The following is a 13,777-nucleotide window of genomic DNA, read 5'->3' as shown; positions in this document are numbered from 1 at the left end:
ACTGATATAAAATTACTTTATAACCAGGACTGTACACAAAGACATCTACGTTCATAGCAATGGAAGCATCCCTCTCTACCTGATGTGTTGGGGTGGACGTCTGCAGCCGGTGCAAACCTTGACCCTTCATGATACAGACGCCTTCATCGTCAGCAGTGTCGTCCTCAGAGATGGAGATAACATCCGGGCTGGAGTCAATGACGATGACCTCCTCAAAGACTAAAGATGATGACCTATGACCTTTAGGATCACTCTTCCCCTTCTTCTGCTTATCACGTTTCTCTCCCACCTTCTTCTTCTTCAGGAGTTGTTGTTGTTCCGATGATGGAAGTCCACAATCTTCAGTGTGTACCGGTTCTCCGTCAGCGTCTACCTTCACCTCCGGCTGCTGGCTGTCCTGCTCCTCCGGTGTCTCACCTCTGTCCTCCATGTCCCCAGCATTGGAGGAGTAGTGGAGCTGGCTGTAGAGGCGGAACTCCACCTCACTGTAGGCCTCCGACCCATCAGAGTCATCATTGTCCTGCTCTTGGTAGAGATCATCCTCCAACTCCTCACGGCCTTGATATGGAGAGTACATCACCCCGGAACACCCTCACACCTCACCAGCATCCACTCCCACATCCACCCACACACACACACTCCAGGGGTGACGGTGAACTCAGTGGCTGAAGCTTACTGCAGTGATGAAAAGAGATACAAAAATAGGGTAAGAGTTATCAACTCGAGACATTTAATCAATTATTAATGCAGGGGTAACATAATATTTTATTAAATTGGTATTTAAAAGACTATTTTGTACATTTTGTATAAATGATGTATACTTAATATAGCTGCTCATCAACCTATCTATAATCTATAAAATATCAGAAAAAAAAGAGTAAATTTCCTTACCGGGTTCTAAAACCCTAAAGCAAGATTGTTGATTGATTAACTGTATTTCAATGAATAATTGTATCAGCAAATTATCTAAACATAGACTATTTTAACATCACTGTCAAATTTCTAGGCAGAGTTTCCACTTTAGCAAAATCAGCAACAGATTATAAATCAGATTTATAAACTATCCTTGCAGCTCTCAGTTAGCGCTTCCCTTAAAGATTCTGTATGTTTAGATTAATGCAGGTGAAAACAGAGACTTCCAATCAATTATTATTATTAATTATAATTTTTTATGTATTACAGCCTTGCTTTTAATATGCCCCTGCCAACTAATCAAATGGAAGGAAACACAATCACAATTTTCCCTTCTGGTCCCGAGTGATTGCTTTAAAAAGATTATGATGCCGCAGTCAAGTTGAACTTTGACATTTGACCTTTGACCTTTTAGATATTAAATGTCATCACCTCATCGTTTCATCCTATTAGAAATTTGTGTAATGTTCTAATTAGTGTTTGAATTCTGGAGCTGTGGCCATTTCAAATCATGTTGATGAAATCTTGCGATAAAAATTCAGACTCAGAAGACAAAGTTTGCTCTAAATATTTCCCCCAAAATCATGAATGAACCTTGGATTCTTGTAGATCCTGAAGTCAATTCTACTGTTGTATTGTAATTGTTTCACCTATATTAACATATTTGATTCTTGGGTCTCCAATTTAAAATCATAGCTCAAATCTGAAAAGTCACTGCCTTAATATGTTTAATATGAATTGCTCACTTAAATGATTGCTACAAAATTAATGAACAACAGGAGATATAAAGATATGAGATTTAAGATACGAGTTTGCAAAAGCCATTTGTTTTAGGCGAAAAAGCAAAACATTTGTATGTTCTAGAATAACAAATATGTGGATTTAAAGCTCTCTTTTGACACATGACACTAAACTAAATATTTAAAACAACAGGTCAGAAAAGACCTGTTGTTTTTAAGCCTTTCACATTTTTTTACTTAAAATGTAAGAGGCTCTTAATAAATTATTTTCAGACCATTTAGACAAAACTCCTTTATTAATTGCTAACAAAAATCATCTTTAGAAGCTAACTTCAAAAAGTTGTTCTACACAATTTCTACAGCGGTGAAGTTGACACAAGACAGCATCCATTACAGGAAGGGTATAGTTTTCAGTTTTGTTCTGAAATCCATAAGGGCTTGTTAACAAAGCTGAAACAGAGCATGGTTCAGTTGTGCCGATTTATTTTTTAACCTGTAAACAGCTTGGATCCAGGTCCATCATCTGTTTGCTGCGACTTCAAAATACACCTGACATGACAATCTGGGGTCCACTTGTATTGATTGAGATAGAAACAGTGAAATCATTCACTTATTACACTCTCTAAAACCTACTGGATTGTTAATTTTCCCAAGCTCTGCCTCTGTAACTCCCTCTCACACTCAAACACACACACACACAGAGCAGAGAGGGAGCATTGGCCCATTGCTCTGTCCAGTCCTGCGTGTCTGTGCCATGATGGTTGGAGATGATTGGCTCCCAGGCCGCACACACTGTTGAAACGCCACGCTAGACAGTCACAAGCTGCCCACCGGGGATTAAAGGGACAGAAAGAGGAGTCTGGGGTGAGGCTGTGCGACATTTGTGAAGTTAAGCAGCGCACATGGACCTGGACCTGACAAATGACCGACTGTGTCTTACAGTGGTGGAATTTAAAGTACTGGACAGTCACGGTCCAACAATAAAGGTGTTTTCAGTCACTAATGACAGCCCAGCTCAGGAATATGTGGGCGTATGCGCGCACACACACACACACACACACACACACACACACACACACACACACACACACACACACACACACACACACACACACACACACACACACACACACACACACACACACACACACACACACACACACACACACACACACACACACACACTTCATATCTCTTCCTGTTAGCTCGCTTGCATCTGTAAAAATGGGATCTCTCACATCTCAAACGTACATTTCCGTGTTACACAATTTGACATGTTCCGCTAGAAGAAGCAGAGGTGTAAATTACAGCAGTAGCTCCTTAACACTTATGCGAGTATCAGCGTCAAACATCCAGCATTGATTAGACTACCTTTACATTTATACTCCACTGCATTTCAGGGGGGGATAGGAATACATTTTATTTTCAGCCGTAGAGACATGCTGCTTTGCAGATTGAGGGTTTACACACCAAAAATGATGTTATTGATTAAACTACCCAAAGGCGTAGGATTCAGTTAAAAGCAGTTTCATCTCGACCATCAACAACATTAAAGTATATTTTAATGTTTGAATTAATCAATAACAATAATTCGAAATACTAAAGTGAGACATTCAACATAATGAGCTGTTTTATTTGTTATCATTTCAGCATATTTTAAGATGATCAAACACTATAGAACGTGGTATGTGGCACATTGTCATAATTTCTCAGACTCTGTAGAGGGGATAATTTTTATTTCACTGACCTCTTACTCAAATTGCTCTGGCTGACATAAAAATAATCTCTGGTCGGAGACATTAACACGATCACCATCGTGTTAATGTCTCCGCTTCGACAGGAATGATTTCAAACACCATTTCCCATCTTGGAGAGATGAAGAGAAACCACAAACATGGAGTCAAGTCCACCTGAGCAATAGTCCGTACTGGAAAAGCAGCAAAGAGGCCGTCGAAAATAAGTGACAGAGCAGACCCTACTTCATGGAGCAGCTTATCTAGAAGCCCCAGATCTTTTACTAGTCTCTTTTTGACAAGTGCAATATTCTTCACCGCATCAGAGCCAGCGACACAACAAACTGTTGACCATCATGAAGAACATGTCACAACTAGCTGGTCACAAAGCAGACCATCTTCAGCAGGAGCATTGTGGAGCTGACACGGAGCGATAGAGTGAATTGTTCCTGTCAGGTGCCATCAAAATCATGTACAATGACTCAGCACTTCTCCTGGAGAGGGGACACCTCTGATGACAAAGCCCCTTTCTTCATATCAATACAGACTGAAACAGGTCTATTATATATCCAACTGTTAACATATTGTGTAAATGATTCATGAGTTGAATGGACACTGTGACATCAGCTGTCTATTCACCTTCATTACTGTATAGTGTATATTTGACTCACAGTGTAGTCTCTGTTCTACAGTCTGTACAGCATGTTGTGTGTCTGTCTGTCATCAGGAGAGGTGACTTATTGGATAAATTCATTGTTTTGAAGATGCCGTGTTATCATGTTGTTCGGCTGCTCAAGAGAACACGTGACAGACTGAGGTCCAGAGGACACCCATCACCAGCTCACAATACAAATAGCAGGAATCTCCGTGTGTTGGTTAAGTAATAATCCACTATGGCTGAAGTTAGCATAGTGCTAGCTATAGCTAGGATAATGCTAACTAGCTAGCAGGTGGATCGAGGCTCACGTTAGCTTCGCGTGATTCCAGCTTTAAGTGTCTAAATCAATATTTCGCCCCCAAACACAGAATAACTCAAAAACCCGTCCCAGAGCAGCGACAGTCTCGGGTTATTGCCACATGTCGACCGGTCGTGCTTAGCATGTGACCCTCCTGTGGGTCCACGTGTTTCTGAGCAGCCGGGTCGGATGTAAACAATGAGGCTCCACAGGCACAAACACGCACGAAATGAAACGAACACGCGGAGCCCAAGTCGCTGTAGTCCCAGACATCACTGTGGAGGGTTCACTTTAAATGTCAGAGAACTGGGGCTCACCTTTATAAAGTAAAGAGGAGAGGATGGCTGCTCCTGCTTCGTCCATTCAGAGGGAGAGGGACAACCACTTCCGGGTTTGTACTTCGTAAATTGGTTGGTCGACCATAACGTTTCACTGGGTAGTATTCAAGTCGAGCTCAGACGGATCGATTGTTTTATCCGAAGTTTCATAAAATCCAAGTAAACGGATCAAAAACCAATTGAAGCATTAAATAGAATTACTTTTTGTACACTTGTCTTTTATGTATTGTTTTAGTACAGCATCACAAAACCACATCGGTTCATTGTAACATTGATTCCATAAGATATTGAAAACCTTGAGATTCCGCCCCATGATATTATAATGCATGGCATTATTTCTGCAGACTTTTGCACAATAGTTTAAATTATATCTGCAGAGTTTTCAAAACAATAGTTTACATTATTTCTGATGATTTCCAATCCACTATATCTATATCTGGCCATATGGAGGACCTGCTGGTCAAAGATTGCTGTTTGAAAAAAGGATTCGAAGAACAAGGACATCATTGTTCTGTCTATATTAAAACATTTAACTTCCTCAGGAAGTACAACTGTTGCCATCCCTGCTTACAAACTACCTCAGCATTTACATAAAATTTCAGTTTGATGTAAACGTTCCAAGATACCTGTACTGTTCCACACATTCAATACCAAGGCCCTTAATGAAGGGCTGCGATGGTGGGTTGGATGGATAACCTCTAAAATCAATGACCATGTCTTTAGTGTTTGCAGTGTTCAGTCCTAACTACCACATCTCAGAGGTGTTCAACTGGACTCAAATCTGGTGTATGGCAGGGCCACTGAAATACCTGTTTGACATGACTTTAGCCTTGTGCCACAGTGTATCATCACGGTAGAACTAGCCATGCAAAGATGGGTCAATTTCGGCCATAAAAGTCTGTGACATTTTACTCTAATTTACTGGTATTATGGTCCCAAAGTGTGTCAGCAGTTAGCGTGAGTCTGTGCCCACTGTAACCTCAGGATTCTGTTGGTGCCGGACAGGAGTGGAACTAATGTGGTATTCTGCTGTTGTAGCCGATTCAAGGTTCAATGTGTTTGCACCACAGTTGCTGTTGCCACATTATAATTATGTGTGTTAAATATGTGTGCACGGGTTCCTAACTGGTGAATAACTGAACAGATCAGGTCACCAGGGCCAATACACAAGTTCACGCAAACATTGTTTCATTTTCAGTTTCAGAAAGAAACAACACATTATTCAAAAGTTTGTGGGAACCTCGACTGGTGTGCGGACATTTCTTGTTTTCCCATTTTCAGTTTCGACAGGAAGGTTAAATGAACGTTGAAAGAAATGCAAACAAGCAAAACAAGAATGACTAGCAACAATTATTCATAATTTTACTTTGTCTCCTGAACAAACATATATTTATGGAACTCTGTGTGAACGATGAGAAAAGCAGTAAAAAGTGAAAGATACATTTATGTTTGTTTGAAGACATAAAAATTCATTTTAATTTGTGTTGACATTGGCCTGGTATCTTCAGAGGTGATTTGGTATGTTCAGGGTCTGTGCATATATGCACTGCTTGTTTCATCAATATTGCTTTTATCCTCCATCAACATTATAATATTAGAGCCATCCTAGACAACTGTCCTGCTGTGATGTAGAGTTCTTCTAAAGCTGTGGGATTACCAAACAGTTTCATCAGGTCATTTCTCCGTTCATAATGTCCCATAATGTCTCTCTCCCTCCCTCTCTTGTTCTCTCTCACTCTCTCTCTTTGTGAAGTGCGTACTCTGATAATAAAATGTCATTATTGACATGGAATTGTAAACTGGACTTCTTGACTTCTGAGCTCACGTATCTCGTTCTGCAGACAAAAGGTCATGTTTTTCAACGCATTTACTATATCATCAGTCTGATGGATGCACAGCATTTTCACCTTTCTCAATGAGGCACAAATATTAGTTATGAAATGTCAGAATATGTCTGTGTGCATACTGGGTGTATGCATGCATGTCTGAGTGAATAGTATGGACCTTCAGGCCTGTGCTATTATTACATGTTGATGGGAATGTAAATCTATATGTAAATGTAATTCAACAGACTAGCTATCGCCATCAGTCATATTTATAACACATAGCAAAATTATGCCATCCTGGCACTCCTGCAGACTGTGTAGCATTAACATCCATTTTTTCCTCCTTCCCCATATCATGAGAATAATTGTGAACTCTGTATAACCAACTATGGGCATCGGCATTGTAATGATAGTGAGCGGATGGCGTTTTGATAGCGAATCAGAGAGTGAATGCCATCTGATTCCATGGGTTTCTCCATGCGTGTCAAAACAGGAAAGGCCATCATGGAGCTGGATTGTTTCCTTCCAAAGGTTAGGCTGCACCTTATGTCTCAACACTATCACCTCTTTTAGCCCATGTATACATCTGACACACACACATACACACACTTCATATCCTGCAGCTGTTTTGTTTTTGGGAAGTGCAAACGGGGGCCCCTCTCTGCCTCCCCTGCTCCCCATATCTCTCTAAATTGGATGCAGGTTTGGGATGCCTCAATGCCTCAGTGAAATTGTGATGTGGCTGCCTGATTTTGGGTTCCATGCAATCGCCGGTATTTACTATTATTATTTTAAAAAAGGTGGACGAGGCTTTCTGAATGGAAGCATCTGGTTCAGCAGTTCATCTCCGAGTGTCCAGCCCAGTGGCGTGTTGAAGATGGATGGAGTGTCTGGGACAGGGATTTAAAGTCCCCTGATTTCCAATCACACATTCCAAAGGGATGGTTCTGCCTGATGAATGATCTTTATTGAAGAGTAGGAGTTAAAAGAAGCATGTCATTGCTCTCATGTCTCATCTGAGGGTGTTTTTATGGGCCATGGTAGCTCCTGCTTCCATTTGGCAGCAGATGTTACGTCCAGCACAGCGATGGAGTGTTTTATCAAAACGGGATTCTCATCAGCTGCTGTGCTGTATAGGCAATGGTCTCCGCCTGATGGTTTACACAAGTGCTCATCTGAAGACTAGAACTCAGACTTGATTATTGGCTATTTATTCATATTATTTTATAACTGCTATGTGTATGATTTGGGCCGGTTCAGTTTCATATATACAGCTTGTTAAATTTACAAAACCCATAAATAAATAAATTTCAGCATAAAAGGTTCTTTTTTTTGGCCTAAGGTGCATCTTCAGAAATGATGAAACCTAATCCAGCCACATAAAAGTACACTATGATTATGTAGATAATTGATTAATGGTTTATCCCATGTTAAAGTAAAAAATATCAAATTTACTGATGCCATGTCATTTGACTTTCTTGTTAACTTTCACAGTGAATTGAGTTTAAATGTAGCTGGTTTATGGCTGAGGACCAATTGTCGACTGCAAAGAATTTTGGATGGAGGGTTCTGAAATACCTCCATTTACTATTAACTGTAACCGGCACTTGCTGTCACCATAGTAACCACATTTTCTATTGAAATGAGACACAACCTTTCCATTGTTCTTTTTTCTGTGCAATTTGCTGACACCCCTTCAACCGAAATCCTGATTAACCGTGACAATAGTCTGTAGATACATAAAAAAAACTTGAATGTTAGTCGCAGCTCTGAAACCGATTGTCTGAGCATCTGCTCGGATGCAGATTCCAGCCGTGGTTGCATCAGCTTGTTTCAGTTCTGTAAGTGCAGTCGGCTTCGCTTTCTGTCGTTGGTGCAGGCTTCCTTGTTACTGTATGTATGTAAATCTAACCAGGCCTTGGTATCAAAACAGCCCGGCAGGAGGAATTCCCTCAACAAAAAAAAAGAGACTCGCCCTGGATCAGCGCTTCTGAACAAAAATGGCTCCCATGCATCACCCATATGGGGCCCTCTGCGCGGGAGTCATTCACATGTACCGGATGTACAGCATTTGTTAACCCAAACTCCCATCTCCTTTTTTTTCCTCTGCACCAAAGCGACCCTGTCATTGCTCTGCAGATAAAGTTTGATCTTTCAAGTTGCATTTGCGTAAATGCTTTATTTTCGTTCATTCTAATTGATACCACAATTAGCTTCGCAGCGTAAGAAACCCAGAGAGGTTCAGTAGATTCTGAAGTTAATATGCTAAGTGGAGCATATACTAATGAAATAATATTCGTAATCTTAAACTAATCACAGACTCAGCTGTAATACAGAAGTAAAAAAAAGATAAAACACACACACACACTCAAAATTCTGCAGTATGGTTCCAAGCGAAATGTTACTCTGCACCCTCTCTCTCTTTCTCTAGGGCCTTTTTCAGACATAGGACACATAACATACTGGGCCTCAGCTCTGGACCCCTTTTGACTCCACTTGCTTTTTTTCGGCATTTTTCCCCTTATTACGGAGCGCTCATGAGATAATGTTGAAATTAAATTGTGAGTGTCTTAAACCAGTGGTCTGGACCCCCAAGGCTTCCAAGAAATCATTCACATATTATTGTATCAAAATTAAATGAAGAGATAAGAACTGTTAAATAATTAATGTGATATGAAAAGAAAAAAACATTTCATTTAATTTCTGTTCCCACTTTCCTGTTGCTTTATTCTTTAATAATTCTGGACTTTACACTGCTCTAATAATGATGAATTATAAAGCAGCTTGTTAATAATATAATCAGATAGATGTGAATATCTGCTTCTCAGATTTTCTCAGAGACTTTAGTAGAGGCATAAAAATCAATCTATCAATCCCTCTTCATTGTAAACGTGGACAGGAGCTAAGAGCTCATGTTCAGCCCACATTCAGGTTTGACGAGAGGCCAAACGCAAACTTATTTTTCATCAAACCAGTAGTATTTTCCAAAACTCCGACCAGTACTGTGGGGAGAGTCTGACAGTCACACTTCAAACTACATGAAATACACACTCTCTCACACACACACACTCTGTGATCAACAGTCAGTCAGAAAAGACTAGAACAAGAGAACAAGCCTGATATCACCTTTTCAGAATGGCCCAAGTGACTTGTGTCTTTGGGGATTAAATTTGTGAACAAAAGCACACACACACACACATACACACACCCACACACCAGCACCACACGGTGCAACAACACACCTCTTTCTCAGCTGCAAGTATAAAACCACATTGACAGGAGCCTTGTCGGCTCTTGTTGAATGGTCACGCTGAAATGTTTACCTTTACATACAAATAGCCCGGTGTCATGTTGTGTCACATAATGTTTCATGGCCAAATAATATGTCCCATTTCTCAATCCGCCCAACAGCCCTTAAGCCCCCGTCCAGCCTCTATAGTCGCAGGGCAACACCCCGGCATCTTGGCTGCAGAAAGGGAACCTTGTGTCCCAACCGAGGAGTAGCACCCTGAATTACATTGCAGGTTTGCAGAGGTGAGCTCCCTCTGCACTGTGGCTCTGCGTGTGTCGAGGAAAGCCAAGGCATCTGCACCAGACGAGAGCTTTTATGTGATGTAAGTATTAGTACATATTTGTCTGTCTTAGAGGACTGAAAAAAAGATAGAAAATAGAGACGTGTCTCTCAAAAATGAGTACTGATGAAAGTGTCCAGGATGAGCTTCAACCAAAAGAGTTACAGAGACATTACAACCTTGCGTTGAGAAGTTAGTGAGTAAAGATTTACTCATGTTGATTTTATTTTTAATATAAGTAACAAATTGCTTCACAGTAAAAAGTCCAAACTCCACAAGTGCAAGAAAAATATAATTTACAAAACAGAATTAATAATGTAAGAGCGAAATATAAGTTAGGATTTGTTATATTTTAGAATGCCCGATGTGTGAGTGGTGAGGTTTAGGACCAAGGAGGACAAACATTCATTTGCAGCCAGACTCAGACAATGTTGGTAAAGGGCAACTGTCAATTTTACAAATTCTGTTTTAACTGAATTGTAGGGAAAATAACGGAAAATTACTTGAGTACATGTACACAAGTTCTACCACTATGTAGGATTTGGACCTTGCCCTTTTCTACTACTTTAATTTCAATACAATTCAAATGCAAATGTTCCCTTAATATTCTCAATTCAGTATTTTCTCACGGCACTTAATTATGATATATAATAATATAATGCAAAATATTGCAAGTTAATGTATCAATCAAATTCAATCAATCAAATTGTCTTTTGCATAGCCCATATGCACAAATTAGAATTTGGCTCATAGGGCTCAACAAGATGGGACATCCCTGGTCCTAGCAAAAAACACCAAAGAACCTGAACAGGGGGGAAAACGTAGAAACCTCAGAGAGCCTCATCTGAGGGTATAGTATCTGTGTGTCTATAATACTATAAGATGGACATTATGAAGATATAATAAAATAAGTGACAACATAATAAAAAGCACCATCTGCATAATAAAACCCTTAATTCTGGATCGATCCACAGTCTTTTGTACTATAAATCCGAAGATCAGACATTCAAGTCTTTCTTCTGGTCAAATAAAGGTGTCATGTTTGACTACATGCTCTGCACACGTTCTCCATGAATATTGAAGAGTTATAGAAAGAAGAAGACTCATGTGACGCTTTATAACTCGTTCACACGTCTTTCCTCTTGTCTTCTTCACATCATGTTTTTATTGGTCCAGACCGCTCAGAACTGCGGGTCTTCACACACTCGGTCTGTGTAGTTGACAGTGAGTGGAACCGGTCTGCTGGAAGCCGAAGGTCCCACAGAGACAGGGAAAGTCTCCTCCTGTGTTTACGTGTTTACTTATTGTTCCAATCGTCCCTTTAGTTCTTCTGTCACTCGCTTTAATGCGATTCTTTCCAGTTCCGCTCGGTCAGAGCTCGGGTCACCGATCCAACTACCCCCCCTTCACATTAATTACATTAATTAGCACGGGGGGGGGGGGGGGGGGGGGGGGGGGCAAACAAGTGATCGAAACTATGGCGAAATCTTTGAAAGAGGTTCTCATGGGCAAAATGAATGTGGAGCGACATGTCGCCTATAGACCCCAGTGACTGCAGAATACAAATGTTTTTAAAGGATGTTAAAAATATATATTATAATATTTCGGAACTAATAATAATACATTAGACAAGATGTTAGAATAATGTTTTAGACGCAATTTACATTATATAATTGTTGTAGTCAAAATATGACTTTTGAATGTAGTTCATTTAATTAGCTCTTAAAATGGTTAAGTAATTAATAAGCTGAAACTGCATTCATTTTGAAAGCTAATAGCAATCATTATTAGTGATATAACTATTATGACTGGATGTTACAATAATGGTGTAGACCATATTTTATGATATATACTTGTTTTAGTCTATGTATTGGCCAAATAGGAATTTTATCAGAATTGTTACATCTGTGTTGTTCTTCTAAACTCCACGATTTTTCGTTTAAAAAAATGAATAAAAGTTGGTTTCTCTCGTTGACAGCACAGGGACAAATGACCAGGTAAAACAAAATTAAAGGCCTTGTGTTATTAATCATATTCTCCCCTTACTGTGTCCATTTCTAATAGGAAACAAATAATGGAATCTTCCTTTTCTTTTGCTAACAGGGAAAAAACTAACCCCAAATTAAATTTTAGAATACAATAACTTGGTGTCTGAATAGCAGATGATTGCACAGTCTTCCCTGAGAGCTCACACGTTTAGGAAATGCACTGAATAATCCGCAGCCGTGGCCTTGCATACAGATTCCACTTGTGGGCCTGTGGAGAGATAAGGATGAGGCAGGTCTGCGGAGGCTTCGCGATCTTGTAAGTGCCGTGGAGAGTTAGACCATGACTCCATCGTTTCTACGGCTGAAAGAAGCTAGGAGAGCAAAACAATAGGTCTGTATATCAACGGTCTGACTCATAATTGACAACAGGGGGATAGAAGTTATTAATACGACTCTGTGATTTGCAGGTAAACGACTGACTTTATCCACGTGTCTAGCCGTGAACATAAAACCCACCTTGCCAAACATAAAAAAAACAAAGAGTTTGACTTGAATTCCCTCCTGTGACTTCCGCTCTAACTTCAGTCTAAATCGGTGTTGTTATTCCTCTGTGGCTCGATCTGTGGCCCTGAGGCTCAGATGAGCGGCTCCAGCGTCAGTGTTTCTCCCGCCACCGAAACAGGAAACGTCAGTGTCTGTGTCGTGATGTTGTGGGCGCGCGCCGGAGGTCAGGGTCGTAGTGTCGCAGCGCGAGGCTACAAGCAGAGTCAAATGGCTCCATGTCTCGCGCTTTGTTCCGCACTCAATTGTCTCGGGGCTGCGCGTGAACCCTGAGACCTGCAGCTGTCTGGAGCGCACACACGTACACACACACACACACACTCACACACACGCACGGAGGGAAGGAAGGATAAGTTACACACAGGGTAAAGACGCACAACCAGTGTAAAAAAAAATATTTTTGGTGAGATTCTTTTGGAATTTGTGATGGAATATCTCCTCCATCCAATGTTTTGTATTGTTATTTCTGAATCAATTCCTTATCTCAACATCCATTTCCCCCCCAGCAGCAAGTTGGATTTAATTTGGCTTTGACCTTCCCACATTTATCCCCCTGGTGTGTTAGGCTCACACATCGCTGATGTTTTATCTCCCTCTATCACCTCTGATTCAAACTCATCATCTCTGTAAGTTGAGATCAGACTGAACTCACTCATGCCTAACTAGTGAAATGTTTGCACCAAAGATAAACTTCTACAGTTCTCTTCTTCTTTCAGCTTCTGTCTCAAACTGGAAAGCACAGATACTCTCATATATCGCCTCAGGTTGGATTTGTGTTACCTTTCTTTTAATGGGTAAAAATGTTTTTTAAATACATTTTGTTTTCAAGCTGTGCACTTTTACGCATCTGTGTGAGTGTGTGAAACTAAAAAGATGATTAGTTAAATCAAAGAGTGAACAGGGAGGCGACGAACTATTTCTACTGATTCATAATTAACTCAGGTTAGAGTCAAAGTTGTTTTATTTTATTTTAGAAGGGCTTGGTCTGAGTTAGAGTTTTGTTCAGGCTTTGGTAAATCCGGGTTATTGGACTATAAATCTGTACTAAAAGGAGTTAACCTTCCTCAGTTGATCTAAAACGAGCGTCTTCAGTGAGCATTAGCTTTAATTAAACGAAAGAGCCGGAGAGAGACCACACGTGCTCATTGTTC

General features: G+C 40.3%; 1 protein-coding gene across 2 annotated transcripts in view; it reads right to left on the bottom strand.

Annotated features, from left to right (window-relative positions):
* The window catches only part of zcchc7 (zinc finger, CCHC domain containing 7), a 46,804-nt gene extending 42,065 nt beyond the window's left edge, over window positions 1–4,739 (bottom strand). For both annotated transcript variants that reach the window (XM_062388636.1, XM_062388637.1), the window contains exons 1-2: window positions 4,659–4,739; window positions 80–675 (exon numbers count right to left, since the gene is read on the bottom strand). In XM_062388636.1, the coding sequence (XP_062244620.1) occupies window positions 80–577 (498 nt within the window). In that variant the 5' untranslated portion in view covers window positions 578–675; window positions 4,659–4,739. The remainder of the gene's footprint in view (window positions 1–79; window positions 676–4,658) is intronic.
* Between the last annotated feature and the right edge of the window lie 9,038 nt (window positions 4,740–13,777).

Source organism: Platichthys flesus, chromosome 5, assembly GCF_949316205.1.
Source record: "Platichthys flesus chromosome 5, fPlaFle2.1, whole genome shotgun sequence".
Taxonomy (NCBI): Eukaryota; Metazoa; Chordata; class Actinopteri; order Pleuronectiformes; family Pleuronectidae; genus Platichthys; species Platichthys flesus.
The sequence above is the reverse complement of the archived record's forward strand: the minus strand, read 5'-3'. Positions and strand labels throughout refer to the sequence as shown.